The sequence below is a fragment of the Camellia sinensis genome, chromosome 9, assembly GCF_055761805.1.
Source record: "Camellia sinensis isolate YWXY chromosome 9, ASM5576180v1, whole genome shotgun sequence".
NCBI classification, from domain to species: Eukaryota; Viridiplantae; Streptophyta; class Magnoliopsida; order Ericales; family Theaceae; genus Camellia; species Camellia sinensis.
The window spans coordinates 36,590,925-36,618,702 of record NC_138969.1 but is presented as its reverse complement, the minus strand read 5'-3'; the positions used below and the strand labels follow the sequence as shown (position 1 = coordinate 36,618,702).

The 27,778-nt window shown below is 34.7% G+C and overlaps 1 protein-coding gene across 10 annotated transcripts; it reads right to left on the bottom strand.

The window, feature by feature from the left end:
- Window positions 1-605: 605 nt before the first annotated feature.
- On the bottom strand, window positions 606-26,699 carry MEE18 (maternal effect embryo arrest 18). Of its 10 annotated transcripts, none has more exons than XM_028236257.2 (14): window positions 26,270-26,699; window positions 24,835-24,951; window positions 24,115-24,247; window positions 22,158-22,254; window positions 21,603-21,646; window positions 16,512-16,668; window positions 13,915-13,986; window positions 11,961-12,044; window positions 10,678-10,779; window positions 9,895-9,942; window positions 9,496-9,621; window positions 8,582-8,674; window positions 7,951-8,163; window positions 606-837 (listed from the first exon to the last, which is right to left on the bottom strand). In XM_028236257.2, exons 1-13 carry the CDS (start codon window positions 26,508-26,510, stop codon window positions 8,044-8,046), a joined length of 1,434 nt encoding a protein of 477 aa, XP_028092058.2. In that variant the 5' UTR covers window positions 26,511-26,699; the 3' UTR covers window positions 606-837; window positions 7,951-8,043. The 10 variants fall into 10 exon arrangements, with proteins under 10 accessions (XP_028092058.2, XP_082742695.1, XP_082742694.1 ...); XM_082886569.1 differs by having other exon boundaries at window positions 7,951-8,225; window positions 9,488-9,621; window positions 26,270-26,619; XM_082886568.1 differs by having other exon boundaries at window positions 9,488-9,621; window positions 26,270-26,618.
- Between the last annotated feature and the right edge of the window lie 1,079 nt (window positions 26,700-27,778).

The window sequence follows — 27,778 nt, the reverse complement described above, 5'->3', positions numbered from 1 at the left end:
GTAGGAGTGATTAGCTTAGCTTACTAATTATCTCATTAGGTTAGTTAATCAGGCTTAGTTTTAATTAATTTTGTTTAAGTCCCAACTTAGTTAGCGTAATTAACCTCACTTATTAAACTCTTCACTTAAGGTTTACTAAATTACCTAGGCTTTCAATTTCTCAACTCAAGCAACTTCCCTAACTTTTCATTGTTTGCCTAGTTTTCCATCCTTAGGTTTCATATTCAAGTTCTTCAAAAGAAAAGAATAACCTGTCGTTTCATTAAGGTGATCATGAAAATATATTTCTTTCCAAATCATCATAATCTTCAAAACATGCTACAAAGGTCCAATTATGAATTTATTTCAAGAACTCTTATGAATCCTATCTCTTATTCAAACCCTTATTATTCATTCTTTCAAAACATGAAATCAAGTTTATAGTAAAAAATCCTATGATAGTGTGAGAATACAACCCCTTTTGAATCAAGAACAACAAGAACAATATTATATTCGCATGAATTAGGACCACTGTCACGCCTTCAATTTTATTTCACAGATAATTTACCAAATTTCTTATAAAAGTTCATTTTCCAGTAATAGTTATAGGAGCAACACAAACTAAATAGGATAAATGAGGTTCTCACTCTCATAATTACAATGATAAAAATGTTCACTACAAATATTCAGAAAACATGCCTCAAAGGCTTTCATAATAGATTTCAAAATAATTAATTACATAGAAAGAACCATCTCAACACCACAACCCTTTAATCTTTCACTTACAATTACACAAGATGGGCTCATAACACAATAAATTACATCTTGATCTTCCAATTATTGTGCCCAACTCAGTCCCTGAAAAATGGTTAAACAAGAAGGTCCAGTAGAGATCTACAGTGATTCTCAACAGCAATAATCAATAGATAAATGTGATCATGAATACTATCAAGTGATACATATATAAATAATGTGTCCTTTTAGATGCAAAATAGATTACATAAATGGATACGCTTTCACAAAATCCCACTTGAACATTTCATAAAAACCTCCTTTTTAACTCTATATCTCATCAAAATTCATTCCAATGATTTTCTTAAATCTCTTTTCCTTAGATAAAGGTTTTAAACCGACTAATCATTTACTGCTTCTAATTCATATCTCACACTCATCAATTACACCACAACTCGTCACCTTACCATTACCCACAAAACACCAAACACATACACACCACACACCACACACATTTCGCACATTGTAGTTATTAAGTTCGATTGTTTTCAATATTGTCCATTTACACATTTCAATTTCTACTACAACCCTTCACCCCAACATAATTCACATAACACCAATCTTATACATATGTCAACACATTTCATATAATTGGATTATAAGAGTCAACTCATTAACAAAATATTCTACATTACACTCTTCAATCTACATCTAACAATTATCACAATCACATAACTGAATTGTTACAACAATTCTCAACAATATCCACATGCTAACAACCTGCTTCACCTAGGCCATACCCGCACAGTTTACCGGGAGCTACTCCAAAAGGAAAATTGGAACCTGTTTCAAGCACCATGCTTTACCAACGGCTAATTGGAAGAAAAGCGGAATCTCCATATAGCCCAACAATTCACACGCTTTACCGGGTGCTACTCCAAAAGGAATGCAGAACCTCTATCAAGCACCACGCTTTACCGGTCCCAAGTCGGAAGGAAACGGACCCTCTTTTCAAATTTTAACCCATCAATTCTTCATTTCAATCCAGAAAATCATACCAAAACTCATTTAACAACAAAAATTAAGTTTCTCCTTTATAAACAAACATGACTTATTTTTCCACAATGTTCCCCACACCTCAATATCAACTCTTTTCATTTCAATTAATGAACCCATTTAGAATCATATACTTTCCATAGTTCGTAACACAAATTTCCATCACCAATTACTATATCATGAACCCATCCCGCAAGGATTGTTCTCACAACATCTAATAATCAACATTCATACTCAATTCAACTAAGTATCAAATCAATTTCAAGAATTTAAGGCCAATTGAAGAAGAACCCATGTTTAAATAAAATTCAAAACTAGGGTTTGGACAAAAATTAGGGTTTTTCACTCCAAAATGCATAATCATATTTCAATAGCTCAAAACTTCCATAATCAACTTTAAATCATAAGTCAACTCTTTTGTGTTAGAAATCCTAACATTTCTCTACATGCTTTTTAAGGAAATCCCTTTTAACACAAGGTTTTATGCAATAGAAGCATACCACCCATCTATCTATACGAAGATATTGAAGAGAAGCAAGAAATCTCTACCTCTAGCAAGGAGAGAAAGAGACCCAAAAATCCACGTCGATGAAAACACAATCTGCTCAGATTAATATGAAGCCCTCTTCGTGCTCTTCATTTTTGTATAAGGAATTAGGGTGAGATTCTCACTCTAAGGAGATGAAATCTAAGGTTTAAGGAGGTTTGGAGCTCAACAATGGCAGAAAAAAGAGAGAGGAAGAGAAAGAATCTGGAAGAATCAATAAATATGGCCAAAAATGACTATCTAAAGTGTTGAATCCGAACAGACCGCTCGAGCGAACATTTTACTGCTGGAGCAATGAACGCAATCTCTCAGAAGTTTTGCAAATCTACAGTGAAAATACTAGGAGTCTCGCGTCTCCGCTCGAGCGACCACTTGACCACTCGAGCGGTCATCCTAAACATAGCTAGTCACACAGCTCAGTGCCTAAGGCATTCCCAACACATCAAAGTTATTTCCATATGTAACCATTTAAGTAAATGCTTTCATTTAGCCTCTTATATTTATATTTCATTTACTTAAATCTACAATGTAAATAAGGAAATACCCCCCATTTGGATTCAAAGAAACAAAAAAAAAAAAAAAAATCAAAATCCAGTTAAAAAAGTGACTCCCCAATTTTAGTACAAAAATAATTTTCTAACTGAAATTTCTAAGTTTGATGTTGAAGTAAAGTGATTATTACCTCGTAGAAAAATCTTATAAAATCTAATTAGACTATTTAATACATAAGGAACAATTACCGCCAAATATTATTTTCAAAATCACAATTTTTGAAAAATCCAATTTTTACACTTTGAAAATTTTTAGAACTAAGTCCAATTTTTGACAAAAAACTTGGATCTCGACCCGAACTGTTACAACCACCTTTTTGTTATTTTAACCTATCTTAACCTTCTTTATTTTTTTTCTTTATTTCTTCATCTCTAACTCAAATTGATTCTAGTTTCTTCTTAATCTTAGATGGTACATTGGTTTACTACAAGAATTAAGATCAAATCTTACATTAGAACACCTTCTATGATGGATTTGAGCTAAGTTCTCCTTAGAGTTTCCTTTTCTCCCTTCTTTCTCTCTAAGATATTGTAAGGTAATTTAATTAGGGTCGTAGGTATTTGGTCTTATCATATAACAATGCTTTTGAAATGATACACACTTGTTCGCTACGTTCAAAAGGTGACTAGATCTTAAGTCTTAACAATTGATCGTGAGATCCTTATGTTCAAAGTTCACTTACTACACGTTTCTGAGCTTCACTTTAAATATTTGTGTAATAAGATAGTTGGTTTGACTTAGGGTATTTAAGGATATGCAATAATATAGCTATAGTACTTGACGTTCTTTGAGGCGTCACATTTGCCTTACCACATTGACCTTGATCTTTAATGGAAGTAACAGCTCCTTTCGCTGGAATTGCAGTCACATTCTCATACCTAAACGAACTTGTTTTAGACACCTTTGGAAGGGAAGACCTCTTCTACCCATTATGAGAGGCCTAGAACTCCTCATTAGTCAACTTTTGCTCTCTAATCCATGCTAGATGGAATTACAGTCACATTCTTGTACCTAAACGTACTTGTTTTAGATGCCTTTGGAAGGGAAGACCTCTTGTACCCATTATAAGAGGCCTAGAACTCCTTATTAGTCAAGTCTGCGAATTGGTTAACGCTCAGCTTGTAAGGTTTCGCTCCAGCAACACTGTTGAAAGACTCCATGAACTCCACATTGTCCTTGAATATCTTCAAACGCATTTCCTTCTCTACATCATCCTCGTAGACGCGCCCATAATGAGCCATCCATTGCTAGTGCCTCTCTGCCATTGACACTTCAGGCAATGTACGAGACACAACTTGAGTAGCCCACATCCCCAAAATTAACGAGGCTGCAAAAATCAACTTCATATTGATGGTGATTATGGATATGTTTATCAGTAATGTGAATTAGTAGGGCACACTTAGTCCTTTGAGAGACACAGGTATTTATAGAACCTACATTCAAATAACTTTCTCAAGGATCGGTCTGGAAGTGAATTCAGGATCGGTCTGGAAGTCCATTATGACCGGCAAGTTGTCTATGAGAGAGACAACAGAAGTTCAGTTGCCTAGCCAATGTTCCGTTATATAATTCAATGTTCTGTTATATTATTTTTACTGTTTGTATTGTTGTGATGAGATATTTTCTCATAGTTTTGGACCTTACTAGTGTTTTGAAAGGCACACCTAAGCTCAAGGCGAGGCAAGGAGCAGCTCTGTGCCTCATGCATAGCGAGGCGAGGCGACATAGAGGAGGCACAGCTGAGGCGATGAGGCATGCGTTTTTTTCTGAGGCTCGAGGCGTGCGCTTTTGGCGCTTCGCGTTTCTTCTACTGCTACAGCCCATCTGGTTTTGGTGTGAATACCCACATGGAATAAATTCTCATTACAATATAAAATGATCAAAACTTGGGTCAAAAGAGCAAACCCGATCGCGATCGCGATCTCTAAGACGACGAAGGTTCGACTCCTGTTCTCATCTCCTCTGGTACGACTCTTCGTCTTCTCTCTCTAGTGGAAAAAAACCCTCGTCGTCTTCTCTCTCGCTTCTGTCTCACTCAATATCGCTCTCTCGCCTCCTCTCATTGCGATCTCTCTCTCTCTCTCTCTCTCTCTCTCTCTCTATCTTTTTGATTCATATATATATATATATATATAATATACTATATAATACCTATTATATAATATATAATATACTTACAGATAATATATAAAATATAATATATACTTATACATAGTACTAAAAATAAATAAACGCATGTATGTAAAATAAAATAAAATAAAAAAATTAATTAAAACACATTATTTAAAAAATATAATAAATAAATAAAATAATATATATATCAAAAAAATTAATTATTTTTTTTCTTCTTCTCTTCTCTTCTTATTAAAAAAATTAATAATATATATATTAAATATTTGCTTACTTTGAAAATTGTGCTATATTAATGTTTTGCTTAACTTCTATAACTTGCGCCATGCCTCGCGCCACGGCGCCTAAGCTCCAGGTGACCTTGGCGCCTTGATGCGCCTAGAGCTTTTTAAAACACTTACTGAACTAAATGTTTAACTAATAGGAACAAATAAGTGAAGGTCATTTGGAGTTCTCTTTTGTCTGCAGTGCCTCCTAGAAATGGAATGGAAAAAAGCTAGTACTAATTGCAACTTCACTGTTCTCTATTTTTCCATAGATGTAATGTAATGAAAACAAAATACAGGAGCAAAAGACAGGTTAGCAATTTAAAAGCAAGTATTTTTTTACACAAACCCAATTATTATATGAAACTATAACACCATAAATAAAGAGATCAGTTCAGTGTCAAACTCACATAATACATAGTTGATACAGATAACCCGTTTAATAGATAGTTAGTTACACATTTTAATATTGTTTTCATTACAAAGTGTCAGCATATTTAATTTTAAGGTCAATATAATCTTTTTGTTTTCCATTTGAGATAATTTAATTTTTTTCATCTATGATTTTGTAATCAACCCAGTAAACAAAATAATAATAAATAATAGGACGTAACTTTTTGAGATTGGAAAAATAGAATTAAATAAAATTTGTAACAGATTGACATATCTCTACTGAGACTCATCATTTTAAAACAAAATATCAATTAAAATCATATTTAATTACAAAGACGTCACTGTCTAATTATGCGAGTGAAATTTTTTCTATGACACCTCAACACGACATGAAATGGACACAAATCTAATATGGCACGACAAGATTACAAAAAAAAACAAACACGTTGAAGGTTTGATTATCTGAAATGACACGACACAAATACGATTATCATGACAAAATTTTCACCACTTGCTGTGAGGTTGGCTTTTACATATTCGAAGACAAGACACCAGTCTTATTGCAAAGGATCAGAGGCTATGAAGACGTATTGGACAAAAATGAGTAGGCTCAAGAAAGTGCAGTCATCAAACAAATATCCAGTTGCCCTAAAATGCAGGCCCTCTGGCACCTCATGCAGTCAAAGAACAGTTATAGAATTGGGCTAAGTGAGAACCAGTAAGGGTTAAAGAGAACCAGATACATGAGGAGCTAAATCATTCTTGAGATTTTACCCATTTTTCAAAATACTTTAAAAGAAGAGAAATTTCCAAGCACAAGCTTATAAACAGTGTAGTTAAAATACATAGCATACAAGGTTTACATGACTATGAACTTCCTATACAAATCATGTTTTTCCCATTCTGCATCCTCAAGAATGGCAACTAGGAATGGCAACGGGGCGGGACGGGGCAGGGGATCACACTCCCCGTCCCCGATCCCCGATGGTGGAAATCCCCCCGTCCCCGGCCCCGATCCCCGACGGGGAACCTATATCCGCCCTCGTCCCCGCCCCCCAACGGGGATCGGGTTTCCCCGACCCCGAACAACCCCCGACCCTTTTTTTTTTTTTTTTTCTTTTTGGAAAACTGCTTTGAAGCTGAAGGATAAAAAAAAAAAAAATCGACATGGAGAAACAGAGAGATCAACACCAACAGATCATCATGTATCATCATCAACAACAGATAAAAAAAAAAAAAAAAAAGAACAGAACAGATCAAAAAACACCAACAGATCCAAAAAAAAAAGAAGAGATCAACAACATATTATCATCATCATAGAATAGATCTCAAGATCTATGCTTCAATCTATAATATATATACATATATACATATATATGTGTGTATAACACAGAGAAAGAGAGAGGGATAGAGATCGACGCTGTGAAGAGGAGATCGGCGAAGGAGTCGGCGGAGGAGGTTCTCTTCTCTCGGCGGAGGAGATCAGCTCCGGCGAAGGATCGGCTCTCTCTCTCTCCCTCTCTCTCCATTTTTCTCACGCAGCTCCCTCTCACTCCATTTTTCTCACACAGCAGCGAAGTGATTGTGTGTGGTGGATCGTTCACTCAAGACTTGAGTTCAGTGAGAGAGAAAAGAGTGGAGAGTTCAGTGAGAGAGAGAGAGAGAGAGAGTGAAGAGTCAGAGTGAAAGACAGATTTGAGATAAAGTTTAACATATCTATAATATATAATATAATAAAGTTGAGATCTGATAGTGGAAGCCTAGCCTAAACACATATATATAATATATAATATAATAAAGCTTAGCATATGTATATATCTGTAAAGATGGTTCGGGGATGTTCGGGGCGGGGCCGGGTTTGGAGGAGCTATCACCGTCCCCGGCTCGAAAATTATCGGGGATTTAATTTTTAATACCATCCCCGGTCTGTCGGGGGTATTTTTCGGGGAAAAATCGTCCCAATCGGGGTCGGGGGGTCGGGTCCCCGTCGGGCCGGTTTCAAATTGCCATCTCTAATGGCAACACCTGGTTTGAAGGCATAAACATCTCAACAAACAAATAAATACCTATAATAAATTTCTCACAGCATACAACAATGCAAGAGAAATCACCCCCTCCAATACTTCCTCGAGAAAATGTAGTTCGGGCAAAAAAAAAAAGGTTATGAATTGGTTTCATCCTCAAAACGGAGGGAGACAAATCTACCTTAGTATCAAATAATATATTCAAATTTTAGTATAAAACAGAATAAGATCTATACCAGTGCAATTGAAGATTGATGGGAAAAACTTGTACCTCAGAAAAAGATGACCTGTTAAAGCCAATATTTCAATCAGATGTATATTCGTTCGCTACACCTTGCTTGTCATTTGTTTGGTCAAAGATTCACTAAACCCGTATAGCATTTGTGCTTGTGTATCCACTTAGCAAGTCACCGAGGGCTTGTATTAATGATTTGGGTTCAAAAACTACACCCACATTTGGATCACGGACAGAATCAACAGTGATCTGCAAGATTTAAATCAGAACACTTGGGATAGTTGTGCACAAGTAGAGAGAGTTTCATCATTCTGCAAAGTAAATGAAGATTTTAATTTTAAAATCATAATCTTGCTAAAATTAGGCAGCTACCACAAATTATTGAATAAAAAGGACTTGGGTAAAGATCGTTCATGAACTTCGTCATTCACCAATGGTTTAGTTTCCAAAGGGAACTTTGTCATTCACCAGCTTAAGGACTCAGTGATGCCACCAAAACTTTTTATTTTTTATTTTTTATATGCAAAATTTTATTTATTTATTTATTTATTTTGAATTCTACCTTTTACATAAATATGTTTCGCTATCAACAGCTATGTTTCTCTACTGACAACAAACATGTTGGTTAATTGTACATCAAATGCTCTAGAAGATGGTAAACACATACCACACGAAAGATTCCTTGGGTGGCTAAGGATTCAGCAACTACGGGAATTTGACCATCTTTGGGCACCAAAAGTGTATTGATGTATTGACTTGGCTGTATGAGAAAACAAATGATAATTTAAAGTGAGATGTTGCCCATAAGTTCACAGTAAAACTATCACCATTTTCTGGATATACTAGAAAGCTAGTTCCTGTACACGGATGGCAATGACATTCACATTTCAAAGTTGGAAACTTTGGAGATAAGAGCCAGAATTAAAGAGAGTGGTGTAAATAAAGAGACGATAGCAGAATCGGAAATGTTCAGTACAACGTTGAAGAGGGGATAGTGAAAATAAATTGCATAACTTTGGGCACTACAATGAAACTTCTTGGACACTCGCAACATATCACCTATGTAGTGCAAACATCTCTTAGTAGGACCCATGATCAACACTCTTGCGAGTGAGTCCAGTAAGCAAAAAAAAATTTTACTTACAAGCCCTCTGCTTGACTTTCCTCATACAACCAAACCTCCAGAAAGCAAAAAAAATCCTTTAATTTGCACATATTCCATGTAATGAAAACAACAAACAAAGAAAGAAATATTGACATATTTTCGAGACACCAAATTAGAATCCTCAACATACACAAGCAACCAAACCTCCAGAAAGCAAAAAAAATCCTTTAATTTGCACATATTCCATGTAATGAAAACAACAAACAAACAAAGAAATATTGACATATTTTCGAGATACCAAATTAGAATCCTCAACATACACAAGCAACCTGAGAAAAAAAAATTTCATTGCTAATAAAGTTGTTTTGCCAATTTATAGACTAACAAGCATACTTTAAAGAAATTTATTTATGATATTATTATAATAAATTTACTTGACATGTAAACAGTTTTAACAAATCAATTTACCTACTTACAAGGTTCTTGAGACAATTATGAGGATCCCCATAAGTTCGATTTAGAGCATCTGCAATGGCAGTTACAAAGCAAGCAGCAGAAAAGCCGCTAGTTTCTCGGTCATGAGTGCCATTCAACAGAAGTACCTATAAAGGAAGTACATGCATTAATACAACATAACAATGTTGACAACCCTACATAATAAGAGCCACAATAGGTGGTTAATAGCTAGAGTCTTCGAAAATAATTAATGCCCTCCGAACATCAAAGGAATTAAGGGCCTCAACTGAATATTTTCAGCAGAGCCAATCACAAAGGACTTAGTAACTTCATGAACTATCAACCAAATTTACAATAATTACTCAACAGACTCTTTTCTAGTCAAAGAGTATACACATGATGCCTTGATAGAAGATTACCTTGGGGCAAGACCTTGAAGCGATGATCTCCCCAATGCCAAGTAAAACCTATGTAAGGAGAATGATCAGTACAAGATAGAAATTAAAAGCTTTCTTCTGTTTTCCCAATTAACAAACCACTGATGACAACTGTTTCGTATCAATAGAAAAAACAAGATTAGAGAACCATTACCCACAACAGTGATCAAAATAAGGCAACAGAAAGAGTTCCAAGAACATATTTTCATTCAAATTTTAGATTAGTAGATAAGCTTAGATATACACCGCATAATTAGTACAGCAAATAATTTAAATATATTAAACATAAGAATATGCCTCTGTTTATTTATGGATTCCAAGTATCTTTGTCAATAATAGTTCCATTGAATTGATTAGCTGATAGATGAACAAATTAAAACATGAAGTAGATAAGCCACCAAACCTCCAGCATGTGATAGAAGTATGACATAGCAAGTAGCAACCATAGAGATTAAAAATCCTTTAAATGACTGACAAGTTTTAATAAGAGAGCAAAGAAGCACTGTTCACGTATTTTCAGCTGCTTTAATAGCCCAAGACTCACGTTTCTATAATAACCCCATAATATTATAATATCACAAAAAGATCTCTGTAATGGGCCTTGACAATGATCCTTCTGGTGACAAAACTGATTTGTATATCCACTTCACCTTTTTCTAGTTTTTCTTAGTAATACAAGCTTGCCTACTAAAAACAAAAAATAAATAACTAATTAAAATTGCAAAGACTATCCCGAAAAAATTTCAGTTTGGTTGATAGTGTTACCAGAGATGGGCAGATGGAAGTAAAAAGGGATCCCATAGCATAAATGATGCAGTCAATCGTCCTCAACTGATCCAGGACAGTTGGGTTTACATTGGGAAAAACCTATTCAATAGAAAGCACAGACATTATTTAGACAGCAGACAAAATAAGTCATAGATATACTAACATGAACTTTTAAAATGAAGTATTAATATCAAAGAATATGCAACTCAAAAGAACATCTGTGGATGCTGATACTCGACACTCTATTGCTGTTCAATAAGTTCAGGGCTACACTGCAACATCTTAGACCAAATATGTGATACTGAAAAAATAAAAATTTCACTCCACTAGACATATACTCCACACTCTATTGCTGTTCAATAAGTTCAGGGCTACACTGCAACATCTTAGACCAAATATGTAATACTGAAAAATGTAAGACAAACCACAACTGAAAAAATAAAAATTTCACTCCACTAGACATTTCTGGTTCATCAAACTGCAGTTGCTTTAAGCACAGGCCATAAGAAGGTAACCAGAGTATGTTTGCTCAGTAAACATCAGAACTAGTCGAATAGGATCAATTGCCTTAGCATGCTAGCAAAGAAGGTGGGGTTTGACATGAGGTTCTCAAACAAACAGAAGTTGTAAAACTAGATGAGGATTAAAATGAAAGCTCAAAATTAAAAATAAATAAATACATCATTGAAACAAGAAAATCATGATAGTTGTAGCATATCACATAGCTTATTGTTCGAGAAAATATTTGTCACACAACCAACATAGTTCTCTAGGAAAAAGAAGAAAAATTAACCATCTCATTACTTGACAGATTCAGTATTGGGCAGAAAAATTAACCATCACATTACTCAGGGTGAGGGGAAAAGGATGATTTTCCAAAATATGACGTCTAATTTCTATGGAATTCATATCTTACATAAAAGTGAAAACTTGGACTTTCAAAATATCCAACATGTTATTGATGTGTCGATCAATCCAACAAGGAATGAAACAAGAATATCCTTTGCAATTCATAGTGTACAAATGTCATCATAGTAAAATGACAAACTCATTCTCTTCATTTTTTTATTTATTTATTTTTCAATCATTGATTTCTCACACTGAATAAAATGAGTTCCAGACACATAGGACCTTTGTAGCATAGTAATGACTAATGGCAAGCATACAAGAATAGGTCTTTTTTGGTAAGTGAGGAATGGATATAAAAATAATACATTATGAGAATAACATCTGTTCCACTATGCATGGTATAACCAACAAGCATGTGATGTACTATTTACCTCATGCAATAAATTGTTGCCTTCACTTGACATGTAGAACACCCGCTTTATTCTTGAAGGAAGTGCTGGAGTTGAAGAGCTTACCTATCCATAAGCAGTTGAATGAATAAGAAATCTGGAATATGAATGCCAAAAATGAATCAACAAATTGCAAAAACAAAACACGCACAAATGGTTTTATGTTCACCAACTGTTCAAACCTATGTTACCAAAAAACTCTAATACCCTAGCGAATTACGTATTGGTATGCATGTTCCAAATTATGGTACACTTATGTTCCAAAACAGTAAATTTAGCAATCTAAAACGATCTCAAAAGTTTTTTCCAATAAATTTCCTTAAATGTTTCCTTAGGAGGAAAAAATCAAATATAATGAATTAAAATCTAAGGTAAGTTAAGTTTTGACAAGACAAAACAAAAAAAATGGGTCATAATACTCGTAGAAATGTTTTGCTACATGAAGAAGAAAAACTAAATTTTATTAGATGCTTGATAATTAATAGAAAATTATCTAAAAGTACCTTAAATTCGCCAGTATAATATGTACAAGTCTACCCCTATCATACCATGTGGTGTACCACGTTCCCATTCCCGTTCCCCGTACTAGAACAATCCACGTTCCAGGTAACATAGGTTCAAACTATTCTGCATATTTGTGGTAAGAACGTATACTCCTCAAGCATAGTCAAAATTAAAGATTATAGGGGATGGATTTGAATTTCAATTTTCAGTTTCAGCCCTTAAATTACTGTTTGGTAGGAATTTAACAGCCCAGAATAAGATTTATTTCAATCTTCTTCAGGTTTCATAAAAATGATGCTAACCCAAAATCAATGGGGTTGTAATAATTTTAACAACTATTTATCTCCAGAATTCAATTTGACAAGGATTGATGTCATCTCTGGACCACCACTGCTACTCTTTTCATGATTACCAGCACACACCACCGCAAGCTATAAGAATTTAGTGCACTCAACTCTTAAAGATGTGCAGTAAACAAAATGCAGAATGCCTGCTATATCACAATAAAATAGTGGCTGAAGGACATACTGCCAAATTAAAAGTTTTCAAAAGTCACCAATAAGGGAGTGAGTTTAATTCATTGGCCCCTGCAGTGACATTCTATGATAGCTCACTTCAGGGGCAGACCTAGCCCAGAGTGAAGGGGGAGCGCGGCCCTGTCAGGGTTTGAAGAATTCCTTTTGAGTGGCTTCTTTCAAGGTGATATTTTTATGGAATCTGAGCCAATGGCTGTCTCCCAATTTTTTGCAAAATATGCAGTAAGTCTAGCTCCACATCATCTCCACAAATACAGAAGCCAAAAAGTTTCCAAAAATTTGCTTAACATTAAACTAAGGCCGTGCTACGATGACCAAATCATATGCAAAATCATGAATAACAAAAAAACTAAACTTTAATGACTTTTTAGCTTCCGTATTTGTGGACACATTTCGAAACTTTTTAGAAACTTTCCATCCATCCCACACTAGAAATTTTAATGCTATTAGGATTTTATTTATTAAATTTATCTTCAGTATATTAGATTCATCTAGAGTAATTTTTTTGTTTTTCTTCTTGGATATTGTTTGTTGTGTATGTGAGAAATGTAGGTTGATTTGGCATAACCAAATATTGATTGATTTCTAGATATCTCAGATTTCCTCATCTCTGCTTCCTTTCTTCTTTGTCTGGTTCTTCTTCTCTCTTCTTCTGCTACTGCTTTCTGGTTCTACACCAGTCAGCCATATATCAAAAGTATAATTTATGCTTCCAATCAAATTAGTTTCGGTACAACTTTCATATTGAATTATTTCATCTACCCAAAAAGAAATCTATTAACAAAGGTGGTTAATGAACAAGGGAAAAACATTACTTGAGAGACATAACTGTATTAATAAGAAACCGATGGTACACTTACACATCATATTTTTTGGTGGTGAAAAAAAATGTATACCTTGTTTATAGGTTCCATAGATCCATTGGTTGGATGAGATATTTCATTCTGACCACGTATGATAGTACCATCCTGTACATGAATTACACAAAAAAATGTAAATTTTTAATTAAAAAAAACTCCCAATCATAATTCATGAATTTAAGTTTATGTTTTCCCCAAAAACCATTGCAGTAACATTAATTGAGTTCACCATGAGCAAGGAAACATTTATGGAGAGGATATGTTTATTTTCATAATTGGTATTAATACTATGAACTTACATGCTATGCACAAATCCAACATAAGTAAAAATGCACACAGAGAGTCCAAAATACAGTGCAATAGTAGGATATAATCAATTCTAAATGCACATATGTTCAATGGAATTAAAGAATTTAGAATGAACAATAACACAGCTGAAAAGAAGTTTTTTGCTGCAGGATGAAACCATGTATGATGTATATTCTCTACCAAGGACATATACCTAAATAATGCATGTCCACATTGAAGATGTTACTTTCAGCATTTATACCGTTTTTTACAAGAACACATCACAATGCCTCTAGTGAGACTTAAAATAGCTAAGATACTTTTTGTTGCAATAAACTCAAGAGACACAAAGATGACAATCACTTTTCTTGCTGGTAATCATCAACCTATTCTATAGTTCTATACTATATATTAAGCTAGGCAGTTTTGTCTACATGCAGTCCAACTAATACGGTGGCACCCCAAGAAGCATGGATATGGACATGGGACATGGATACAATACGACGCAGAAACACAAAATGTTTAAAAATTCGGGACACACCAGAGCACAAATAAATACATATATATATATATATATATATACATACTTGAAGATAATAATAAAGGGGCATTGACCCATAAATCCTAAAATCAGAACTTATAGACCAACTAGTCCCACAATTATTTTCATGAACACACAAGTTCTTGTTTACGTAAATTGACACATTTACCACTATTTTTATGATATGATCAATTTGAAGATTCCCTCCTTAATTTTAGTTGTTTATGTCACATTTCAAAAAAGTACATTAAAAGGTTTTTGTAGTCACATTGCTAGTTTGGACAAACCACATTCCACATTCAATCCACCCAAAATGTAGCATGCCCATTATGGAAATCAACCCTTATGCCACATTTCAAAAACCGCGTTCCACATTCAATCCACCCAAAATGTAGCATGCCCATTTTGGAAATCAACCCTTATGCCACATTTCAAAAATGGAATAAGCTTCCCTCCATACTTCATCTCTCCATACACCTCTTGTGGGCCTTAATTTGGACTTATTTTGATGATCCAAACCGTCTACTTCATAGGCTTCACAGTAAAGGTTATTCATACAAAAAAATTAGATTTAATGATTCAAAATGTAGCATGTCACATTCCCATTATGGAAATCGAACCAAAATGTAGCATGCCCATTATGGAAATCGAACCACATTCCACATTCAATCCACCCAAAATGTAGCACACCACATTCCACATTCAATCAACCCTTATGCCACATTTCAAAAACAACATTCCAAAAAAATATGAGCCCAACAATCAATAAGGGCAAAAATGTCGTGACACAACAATATATTAAATAGGATCTCATAGAAAAATGTTTCCAAATGAACAAGACCTACCGGTCTATGAAAAAAAAAGGACTTCACGTTATACAGATTTTTGAAGTGGGATTTTCAAGTAAATTTCCCAATAATAAATGGTTCATTTTTACATTACAAATACCTTTATATTTTATTATATTAAAATAGGAAGAATTTTTTTTCCACATTATATATATTGAAAAGAAGTGTTAATAAAAGGTCTCAATATTTAAGGGTTGTCTGGGATGACCTAAATAAGTGTACTTTTTGTCTTTTTATGAAAAGATGTGCAGAAAAGTAGAGAGATGATGTAATGGAAAAAAGATAAAAAGATAAAAAGATGGATTATTTTGTGTATGCCAAACTTGACCTTAATTTAAAAAACTATTCGTACACAAATTAGAAGCTTTGGGCTGTGAAGTTCCTCAGATTAAAAATGCTATAGGAGGAATTAATTGATTATCTATAGTTTACGCCTCATTCTTGCAATACGTAAATGTTTCATACATTCATTCCTATCTTTTTCTACCTTTTCTCAAAGATTATTTAAAACGTAAGGATACACAGTACACAATATAGAACATACGGATATGATGCACAACACAATAAAAGATACATTACCCTAATTGAAAACTATGCACCCGGCAGTATTATTTAGTACATTTGGCCGAAAGAAGTTTGATAATCATTTATGCTCAACTCACGTCAATTATTATACTTTAAAGGCCTGGGCCCACCATTACTCTTTCAAGAAATATTTCCAGCAATTTACAGATCTTACAAACAATAAATAAAATAAAATAAAATGATACACAAATTAACAAAGAAAAAAGAAAAAGCCAATTCTCAGTATTGGATACTTCAACATATGTACTACAGTCTTAATGGAGAAAATACGTGGAGCCTTTCTATCAGGTGGTAAATTGATAAATGATCACAGGAAATATGCCTGCATATCCTGAACTTACACACATCAAAACATAAGCTGATAATCATACCCACAATTCACAACCCAATGTAAGCCTGTCGTTAGTAGAAATCACTGGGAGGACCAGGCTTTCTGTAGGAATATCTGAAACGCGTGAAAACAAAAATATTGCAGCATCTAAAGACTCAAAGAATATGCGAGCTCCTGCAAAGAAAAAATTTCCAATGCTGGAAATTTGATGGTTGTGGGGGTTAGCTTAACCATAATCACAACCCCACCAACTGAAAATGCTTATAATAAATAGCAACAATAAATGTAAATCCAATAAATAAGAATGATGAATACATATGCCCAACAACAACACTTGAGTCAACCTCCGAAAGGAGAGAATCAAAAACAAATGAAGCACCAAATGTCAAAGAGGTTATATAGAAAAGGCTGTTGGAATTATAAAATATGGAGGTGGAATAGTTAATTGCAAAGAATCAAAATAGGGGCAAAAGAAAACCATAGACAGGTAAGCATCTCAGGGCATGACAGGTCCACAAAAGCAGTAGCTGAAGCAGCAACAACAGCAAGAATAATGAATTTTTTTTTTTTTTTTATCAGCAAGAGTAATAAAGTTTCTTACACACCAAACAAAAGAATGAAAAGAATTCTTTGGCTTAGCCATGAATGAGGTAGAGGCCATGTATATATAATAGATTCATGATACAATTTAGAAAACGATATAAATAAGAAAACAATACTAAATCAGTGATTGACACAATCACAGATTATATACATAATACTAGAAATAAAAAGATTCTATGTACTCTAATTTCTATATTCAACACTCCCTCTCAAACTGGTGTGAAGATATTCAACAATCGCAATTTGCCAATGAATGACTGAAAGAAGCCGGAAAAAACTTAACGGCTAGTCTAAATAAATGCTACCGAACAAATTTGGTAGTCCACTAAATAAAAAAAGGCTAAAAAGTGTTTAATATATCAACACCACACCCTAGAAAGGGAAAAAAACAAGGACTGAACTTTCCTAGAAGAGTCACTGAAGCATCTATGGCCAGGAAACACCTTGGTTGGCAGCCAACAAGACCCTGGTCGACATCAAAAGCCGGAGCTAATGCCGGGAGATCGTTTATGGTCGTGCCGGACCGTTGTAAAAACTAGTCTGAACTAATGTCGAGACAGTTTAAGGTTATGTTGAAACGTTGTAGGAACTGACCGGAATCAATATCGGGACAATTTACGGGGTAATACTAGACCATTGTAGAAACTAATCGGAATCAATGTTCAGACAGTTAAAGGGGTCATGCTGGACCGTTATAGGCTATGATGCACGGACACGGACACGGGACACGACACACGGACACGGAAAAACGTAAATTTTCAAAAAATAGGGGACACGACACGCTAGGAACACGTTTAATATATATAATTTTATTTATTTATTAGATGTACAATTAAAAAATATAAATATTATTTATTTATTTTAATATCAAATATTATTCACAAATTAAAATTTTTCTATAAATAAAAATAATTTATTTATAAGCAAATAATAATATCTAAAAAATAGAAAAAAAAAAGAGGAAAAAAAAGATTTTTTTTTGTTCAAATATATATCTATATATATTATCAGAAAAAGAAAATAGAAAAAAAAAATTGAAGACAGAAAAAGAAAATAGAAAAAAAAATCGAAGAGAGAGAGAGAGGGGGATCAACATCACTCAGTATATAAAAGGAAAAAAAAATAAAAGAACAAATAAAATCAAACTGAGAGAGAGAGAGAGAGAGCGACTGAGAGAGAGAGATAGGAGAAGAAGGACGAAGAAGAAGAAGAACGAAGAACGAAGAAGAGCAGCGTACCTTAACGAGTGACGACGAGACGAGCTACGACGAGCGACGACCGACGAGGACCATCGACAAGTGACGAGCGACGACGAGCGACGAGCTACGGACGACGAACGACGAGCTATAAGCTACGAGCTACGACCTACGACGAGCGACCACTGAAAAGTGACCAGGTCCTCTCTTTCTCTCCGTTTCTCTTCTGTTCTAATCGAATGAGGCAAACATTGCTCTATTTTTGTTTTTTTACAAATCGACCCCAAAAAAAGTTTTGTAAATTATGCAATTACCTCCGAACGTGTCCCAAAGTGTCCAAACGTGTCTAGAATGTGTCCGGATGTAAAAAAATTAAAAAAAAAAAGGGGGACACTCTCTGCTGCGTGTCGGACACGTGTCCACCGCGTGTCCGTGTCCGACACGTGTCCGACACTGGTACGGAGCCCTCGGAGAGGTGTCCGTGCTTCATAGGTTATAGGAATTAACTGGAATCAATGTTGGGGACAGTTTAAGAGGTCATGTCGAATCGTTGTAGAGACTAACCAGAATCAATGTCGAGATAGTTTAAAGGGGTCATGCCGGACCGATGTAGAGAACTAGATGTTGAACTAGTAAGTGTAACACACACATAACTTTTGACGTGGTACTGAACGATAATGGCAACAAATGACTGAGTGCGGCAAAGGGTGGCTTATTAGAAAGTGCGCCAGGGAGGCGGCTTAGGTGGTACGCCAAGGGGGCAACTTATGTTGTGCGCCAGATGGGGCAGCTTAGGTGGTTCACATGGTATATCACCATGCTCATCATGATATAAGTATAATACCCCCTCTTAAACTTAAATAGGTTTGGAGATAGAAACCTATTTGAGGTTGAAATAGAGGGAAAGACAAAGTGGAATAGAAAAACACAAAAAAATGGATTGCGAATAAAAAAAAAATATGATAGAGATATTTGGGATAGGACTAAACTAATGGATAAGAGAAGAGATCACCACAAAGTGATATTGAAAGAAAATATGATCATGGAATGGGTTGAGGTCCAGCAGGCGGCCAACACAAGGCTGCCGCCCGCCGGTGAAATGAAGCAAAATTACTAGGTACTTAACCTAGCTCTGATACCAAAAAGAATTAAAAGAATTATTTGGTTTAGCCATGAATGAGGTAGAGGTCATGTATACATAATAGATTCATGTTACAATTTAGGAAACGATATAAATAAGGAAACGACATAAACAAGGAAACAATACTAAATCAGTAATTGACACAATCACAGATTATATACATAATACTAAAAATAAAAAGATTCTATGTACTCTAATTTCTATATTTAACACAAATATGCCAAGAACCAAATGCCGCTGTTAAACAACATAAATAAGACTTCACTCATTTTGCCTCCAACGAAGGTTGCATTATTGCATATACTCAAATATAAAGATGGGAACCAAAAACCAAATAGCTTCCTATGGCATTATTCCTTCTACAGAAATAAATAAAGAGCAAAGTAGAAATATAGGCATGCAATAGACAAAGTTTAGAAAGAGAAAATGTGGACTTGTTAACTTGTCTCATTTCTTTTAAACTAACTTTTTAAATTTTTCTTACACATTATTATCAATATACTTTTTCTGACCAAAATTAAATTTTAAATTATTACAAAAGGATAAAGGGCCTTTTAAACATAGATTAATCGCCAAATATAGAAAGGCAAAAGGTCATGTCTTAGACCTGAATCTGAAAAGCATGTTTGATTTTATAAAGGAATTTTATCCATTGAAGTTTTATATTGTGATTTTTGGCTAAAATTGTATATTTTTTTTTTTTAAAAAAAATTATTTGGGGGGGAGGGGGGATAAATAATCGAACTTCATTAGAAAAGCATCAAAGCGATGCAAATAATACAAAGAGAAAACCAACAGCCCACACCGAGGCAAACAAAACTAACTAATCAAATCTTCTATAAAATTTACAAAAGCCAAAACATTAGGATCCACCAAACCCTTAACCCAACTATACAAGACTAAAAGCAACCTACTTTCTAACCAAAGAACTAAATGACACACATCTTGAAAAACTCACCTATTACGCTCCAACCAAATCAACCAAAGCAGACAATAGGAAGCAAGTACACAAACCTTTCGACACCTCTTACACCTCCCCCTCCCCCCTCCCCTCCCCTCCCCTCCCCTCCCAACTTTGTAAAACCCCCAACACATACCCCGGTTGCACCCAAACCACACCAAATAAAGCAACAATCAATTTCCAAAGCTGAGATACAACTAGGCAATGAACAAGCAAATGATCCACCGTCTCCGCATCCCTATAGCACATACAACACCAATTTACCAACACATGCCGCTGCCGAATTAAGTTATCAATAGTCAGGATACGACCTAATGCAGCTGTCCAAACAAAGAAAGCTACCTTAGACGGTGATCCCACCACCTAAATATTCTTTGAAGGAAACACAACAGCTCCATCCCCTACAAGTATCCCATAAAACAACTACACCCAGAAAATCCCTTTAGATCTCAGACCCTCCTATAAAATTGTATAGTTTACTATGTGAATGTATTAATTTAAGTTGGTTTTACTCCCACACAAGGAAGAAGACCTGTTCTCTTCAAAACATAGAAAATCCTATGTGGTTCCCCTTCCTAAACCCACCAAACAACAAAACAACATAATACACTATGCAAACATCAATAGTCTAGCATTTTGATTCAAAGATACTTATATCGAGTTCCTCAAGCACAAGCTTACTACTCCCTTCATCCCAAATTGTTTGTTCATTTTCATTATTTCAAACTCCAAAAAATCATCTATATTTTTTAATTTTTTCTTTTTCAATGATTTTGAAGACTTTATCTACAAGAACTAATTGAGATATTTTAATTTGTGGGGAAAATTGAAATTCTTTTTTTTATAAAAATATATTATTTGTATTAAAAGACACGAGTGCCGGAAATAGACAAACAATTTGGGATAGAGGCAGTATTAAAAATAAAAGTAGAACATTGAATATTAAAAATAAAAGTTTTCTTTTGTTGCTAATCAAGAAAAGAACATTGAATATTTCTACAATAATCATGTCCCTTAACTAACTCACGACTTATACAACAACTTCAACACTATGGTTCAAACTCTAGAATCTTCTTATTCCATAACCTCAAATACTTTAACATGGCCAACAGGAGCAGGGTACTCCATTATAACTAAAAAATGATCAACGTAATTCCCAAAAGTTGTAATAATAGATACAGATGCAACAAATGGAAACCTCATAATCCAACTAAGGAGGTGACAAAGTACCTCCCATTGCTGAAACAAAATGATTCATTCGACCGACGGAGGATCTGCACAAAGAAAAGCATTTCTTCAAACATGTTCACAAGAGCTGATAAAAAGTGTGAGAACAAAATTTGATGAGTAAAAAGTACAAAAGTCATGTGCATATCACTCAAATTTGAAAGGAGAAGCAGCAAACAGCATCACATATACCCCACAATAGCAACCAAAGGTGCAATGAGATGTAGGACAACATTACTCTATTAGATGATGGAATGGACAGGGGCAGACGATTGTACCTAGAATGGGGTTGAATAGGCCAAACTTTTAACTTACTACCAATTAAAAATTAACTGTACGCTGGATAATTGTTCAGTTTACCAATTCAATATATATCAATTCATCATAGGCATGTCACACAAAATCGCAATAAATAAATAGATCAAATCAAGACACAATGATACACATGGAAAATCTTAGGAACAACATTCACAAGATCCAAAGTTTAATTCCCGTACTCAACAAAATGCCATAAAACAAAATTATTGACAATTTGATGTTGCAGCAAAAGTGGCAAACCTGATTCTGAAAATAAACCAAAAAAGTTCTGATAGTTTCCCTGTAGGGTTTTGAGACACCGTTCCAAAGAGAATGCTGTCCTTCCACAATATCATACCTGTAAATGAAATTTTATTAAACCACCAAAAGAAGCCCCTTGACCTAAAAAAGTTAGCACAAATCTCAATTGGCATTAAGTTAAAGCAATAGCATAAAAGTATAATATTAGTATTTTTAGTTTAGTTTATCTAATTCCATAGGCTGAACACATGTAGGAATTTGGTGTAGTGATAGTGAAAAATATCCACATCAGTGTCAACATCTTAAAACTTATGTTTGTTTCTTCTTAAATATTATTGTTATTTTGACTGGTTCACTAAGGCCTCGTTTGGGAATAGGCTAATTTAGTAACTTTTTGGCTATTTGGCTAAAATATGAGCTAAAAAAAACTAGTATGTTTGAGATGACTTTTTGACTTTTTACGAAAAGATGTGCAAAAAGTAGAGAGAAAAGAGAATCTTTGACTTTTTAGTATGGGTTGTTGGCTTTTTGGCCTTTTTAGTAACTTTCTGATTTTTTGGCTAAATGTGAGGGTTCCCAAACGGGGCCTTAGTATTAATATGATTGTACAAAGTACAAACATATTAATGCAAAGTTGTTGTAGGTCCCACCTTGAACTCGTGCCAATTTTTTATTTGGGCAAATTTCACTTTACCGCATCGTGGTTTGGGTCATTTGTGCATGGCCACTTAACCACCCTTGCGGTTTGTGGACTAAAAACTGCACCGCCACAATTTCTGTTTTAAACAGAAAATGTATCTCACACGCATGTTTTGAGAGTAATCATATTTAAGACAAAAAAATACCATTCTAAACCTTCACAAATACCAACAACTCTCTCTCTCTCTCTCACACACACACACACACACACATACACTCCACTCAACCACCATCCCCACCCCCTCCCCTCCCCTCCCCTCCCCTGACTCCACTTCCCCACCCCCTAGCCACCCTTTTAAATTGTGATGTTGTCAAGGACTCCATTGACCAATTTGCTAAATGAAGTGTTTAATGCCAAGGTTTTAAGCACGATTCCCAAAGTGCCTTTGGAAAGACAAATTGACGTACGAATCTAAGGTGGGGTTCCTAGATATGTTAGAACTCTCAATTTTGTTTTGATGTTTTTGGGTTCACAAATTAAATGCACATGTATCCCCAAGCAAATACGGTGGTACCCTAAATCCTTCAAGCAAAGACCCAGTGATTTTTTTCTTTGAAAATTATTAGCGCATAGGCAATGTCAATTTGAAGCACATAAACTTCAATTTGTTTATGGCCTAGTTTTAACCAAGGCAAAGGGAAAGTCGGGGTGGCATAGAGGGTGAGAGTTGGTGCCTTGGTGGTGATCGTTTTGTTATATTATATACATATATATGTATATATGTTTGTGTGTGTATGTGTGGTTTAGTTCAGAAGGAAGGAAGAAACTGAGGGTCATGCAGTCAATTTACAAGTGTCATTAACAAAAGTGTGCGTTTAGTTTACAAACCACAAGGGGTTAGGTGGTTATTTCCAAATGATAGTGGGGCTATGCACACATGCTCAAACTACAAGGGGATAAAGTGAAATTTCCCCCTTCTATTTTAGCCACTTCCTTAAATTAATTGCTCTTGCTATATTTACGGACTGAATCATTCATGTTTGTTTTCTGTTTGTGGAGAGAGAATATGTAAGTTATAGTAAAACTACCCAGGATGAGTAAAGCAAAAATGGATACTGCTTAAACACAAAAAAACTAGAAGCATAGAAACACTCAATATGTGTGCAAAGTTACATCCCGGACAACACATCAGGCAACATAATTAATAACATTGGACATCCTAAACCACAATAAAGAAGGAAAAAACATTATCTATTATCAAGACTCGAAATACTACCATACTAAACAAACAAACAAAAAATGGATTTGTAATCTTACCATTCTGATTTGGCTTCTTGTGCATCAAGTGGTAAGCGATGACCAAGCAATCTTCGCACAGCAAGAGCCTCAAATGTGCTCTGGTCAGACAATCTCAAGCATCTAGACCGTATGTCTCCAACAGCCGGACCACCTAAAATATACCCATCTAGTTATGTTCCACTCACCATGGTAAACATATTCTTAAATGTACACCAACTTTAAAATCAAAAGTACATAATATCCCAACAAACACTGGTCCTAAATTAGTCCTAAATTTAGTCACAGATGGTGACTCTAATAACATGATTTGCACATCTTTGAAAAAGGACTGATTCTATACTCTGTAATCAAGTATATGCATGACCACATCATAAGCTTAAGCGCATAACTTAATCCGACAAATAACTAACCAAATATATCTTGGGTTCATTGTTCCCACTTATATACCAAAGAGACCCCGTACAATCTTCTGATGTGGGACTCACCACTTGCGAATGCCGATTAGGGTTGTTACAATAAGTTTAGAAAAACAACACCAATTCCACATGCTGGCACCTAGAACACACTAACAACAAAATGTTGTGACAATAAAGAAACTTCAATTGGTGGTTCATGTTTTAATCCTGCACTTCTTATTTGCTCTATTGATATCTATAAGGTCCATTTAATTGATTACAACCAATGGAAATAATAAGAAAGATGAAAAACAACATGAGGCCATGTACTTCTTAAACTTACCAAGAACACGAACAATCTCAGCTGTACTTCCTCCGTCATCAGAAACAGGGAGAATGTGTGCAACACGAGTTGTTAACTTCTTGAGCTCTTCAACAACACCATTAAAAGCAGTTCCACCTGAAGCACTATCAAACTACTGGATAAACCTCAAAGTATCATAGATTTTTTTGATTTGTATGTCTGAGAGCATCATAGACCTTCATGCAAACAAGAAACTACAAAGAGAATAATGAAGAAGAACTTTAAACATGCACTCAAAACAACCAAACCATAAACCCATTGTTCAAACATTCAACTTTTTTCCCTAGACACACAAAACCTTGATTTTCATAGTGATAGATTCAGTGCTACTTGAAGATATAGCAATGCTGGTTTTAAAGTTAGAGATCAAACAAGATACCACCTCTGCTCTCCCAATGGCTAAAGCCCTAAGAGTCTAGAAAGATTTCATTGGTTCAACAAGATCTACCATATTCTTAGTTTTGTTAATGACTCAGGCCCCTGCAATGCAGAATTAAATGTTTCAAATTGAATTTGGGGTACAAACCCATGAACGGAGGGAAAGAAAGGATAATAGGATTTGGAGCATAGAGACTCCATGTTTTCTACAATTGAATGCACTTGCACACGTGGTCTTACATGTGCATGCTCCCACATGCTCAACACACATGAGAGAGAGAGAGAGAGAGAGATCAGCTCCATCTGCAAGCATGAGAAATGAGACTTCCTCCACAAGCACCATATGGTCCTTGTCACCAGGCCCAGGTCGGAAGAGTCAGATTGTTGGTTTCTAAGACCACCCACAATGGTTTTATCAAGGTATTCTTAATTACAAGAAGCACAACACCTAATATTAATATAGCATAATGTCACACTAAATTATTCAATTTTTCCGGCAGCGAAAACAGAACAGAACGGAACAAAATTGCAATGAAGCCTATGACTGAATGAGAACCATACTAGTCGGATTAAAGATGATAAATTTCAATTCTAACAGATAATATTCAACATTAAGTGAGTGGTGAACAACATACTTGTCATGGCAACATAAAATAAACGCCCAACCATTTCTCAACTCTTAGTTCACAAAAATGCTAGATGCATAACTTGTAACAATATCTAATTCTAAAAAGTCAATGAATTGGCAATGCCACTGCATTACCAATGGAAATCACTAGGTCTTACAGTTTGATGATGATATCAAAGTAAGAAGATACAATACTCAATCAAATATGAAGATTAAACAAACCAGAGATCTTAATAATAATAATAATAATAATAATAAAGTGTGCCCCACTAGGTTAAATGAAGTAAAAAAATCAACAAATCCAAAGAAACCCTTTTTAATAGTTTATTTCGCATTCAAGGCTGGGCTACTACAAATTTTCTGAGAAGCCAAACAGGAAAGGGAAAGGAGAGAGGTAGAGAATCAGACCTGAGAAGACGAGCAGGGAAGGTTGAGTAGGGTTAGGGTTGGAGTCCGAAGAATGGAGTGAGGGGCGAGTAGAGGCCATGGAGAGAGATTTGGAAGAGGAAGACGAAGAAGGGAAGAGAGAGAATTGGGAAGAGAGAGAAGGAATGGAGAATTGATGATGGAGGTGGAGGTGGAGGTGGAGGTGGAGGTGGAGGTGTAATGCCTTACAAAGAGGAGGGGGACCCAACCAACTCTCCGCCATATTCCCGCGAATTCTCAATCAACATGAAAACCGAAAAACAAACCCTAACCTCTCTTTTCCACATAACACGTAAAAAAAACAAACACAACAACACAAAAACAAATTAAAAATTAAATTCCATTTTTATAGAATCATATACTGTGGTATGGAGAATTAAGTGACATGTTGTCACTCTCCCATGTGTATATAGTGGAAGGATCCGTCTGAGTGATTTTTTTAAAAAAATTTTAAATATGAAGTGAAAAAAATATGTTTAGAAATAATTTTTTAACTTTTAATGAAAATGTGAAAAAGTTAATACGAAGGAGAAAGAAATTTTCACTTTGTAGAATGAATGAGAAGGAATCTATAACTTTTTTTCTGAGTTAATATTTTTGTTTAAACTTTTTGTTTTTCAATGGCTATTGGACTTTTTGACTAAAATAATTACTTATCAAAGTGTGTTTGGGATTGAACTTTTTTTTGTGTATTTTTTTGACTTTTTAATTTTGTTATAAACTTAAAAAATTAATGTTTGAGAATTTGTTAAAAAATTTATTTTTTTATAAGTAAAAAAATTGATGTAATATTAAACTTTTTGAGCTAATGACAAACAAACAATTTTTTTCCTTTTTGGCTCTTTTAGACAAAATTTGACTTGTTTAGCACACCCTAAGCATAGCACACTGTCAAGCAATCAAGTGTACAAGATTCCAACCACTGCAAGATTTTAGAAATACTTCAAGATTTGAGAAGGTAAAATGTATACAATGGAAATCCAAGAATGCAATGCATTGCCAGTGTTTTTACTTCGCAATATGTCAAGATGCATTGCAACAAATGGTCTTATTCTCTTGTATCAAATTATTTCTTTATTGTATGATGAAGAGACTAGTTGTGTAATAAAAAAGTGATTTAAGACAATAGAACAAAAGATCCTACTTCGCATTGCTCTACTTTATACCACACAAACTATTATGTAGAATGGAAGGTACCCTAAACTGAATGCATTTGTTTTCAAATAAAGTAAATATATGATTTTGTAGAACTCATCCCAACTTCTAACAGCAACCACACAATTCATCATGCAACTCCATCTTGGATAATATAAAGCATTCCATAAGGTTTTTCTCATTGTTAAAATGTTTTGTATATCTATAAACTACAGGGTAAAAATCCTAAAAACATTTCCATGGTGGTTTTGTTTTTTACATTTATTCACCTCCTCATCAAATTAGCAAGTATTATTGGTAACAAATCACCCACTACAAGAAGACCCTGAAAAACAA

What these genes read in the sequence shown, in the direction of transcription:
- MEE18 (XM_028236257.2), bottom strand. Translation starts at nt 26,510, where the DNA reads ATGGCGGAGAGTTGGTTGGGTCCCCCTCCTCTTTGTAAGGCATTACAC. An exon ending in CTATGGAACCTATAAACAAG is followed by an intron (nt 12,045 to 13,914) that starts GTATACATTTTT and finishes GCTTATGGATAG; the next exon opens with GTAAGCTCTTCAACTCCAGC. An exon ending in CTTCCATCTGCCCATCTCTG is followed by an intron (nt 9,943 to 10,677) that starts GTAACACTATCA and finishes CTCCTTACATAG; the next exon opens with GTTTTACTTGGCATTGGGGA.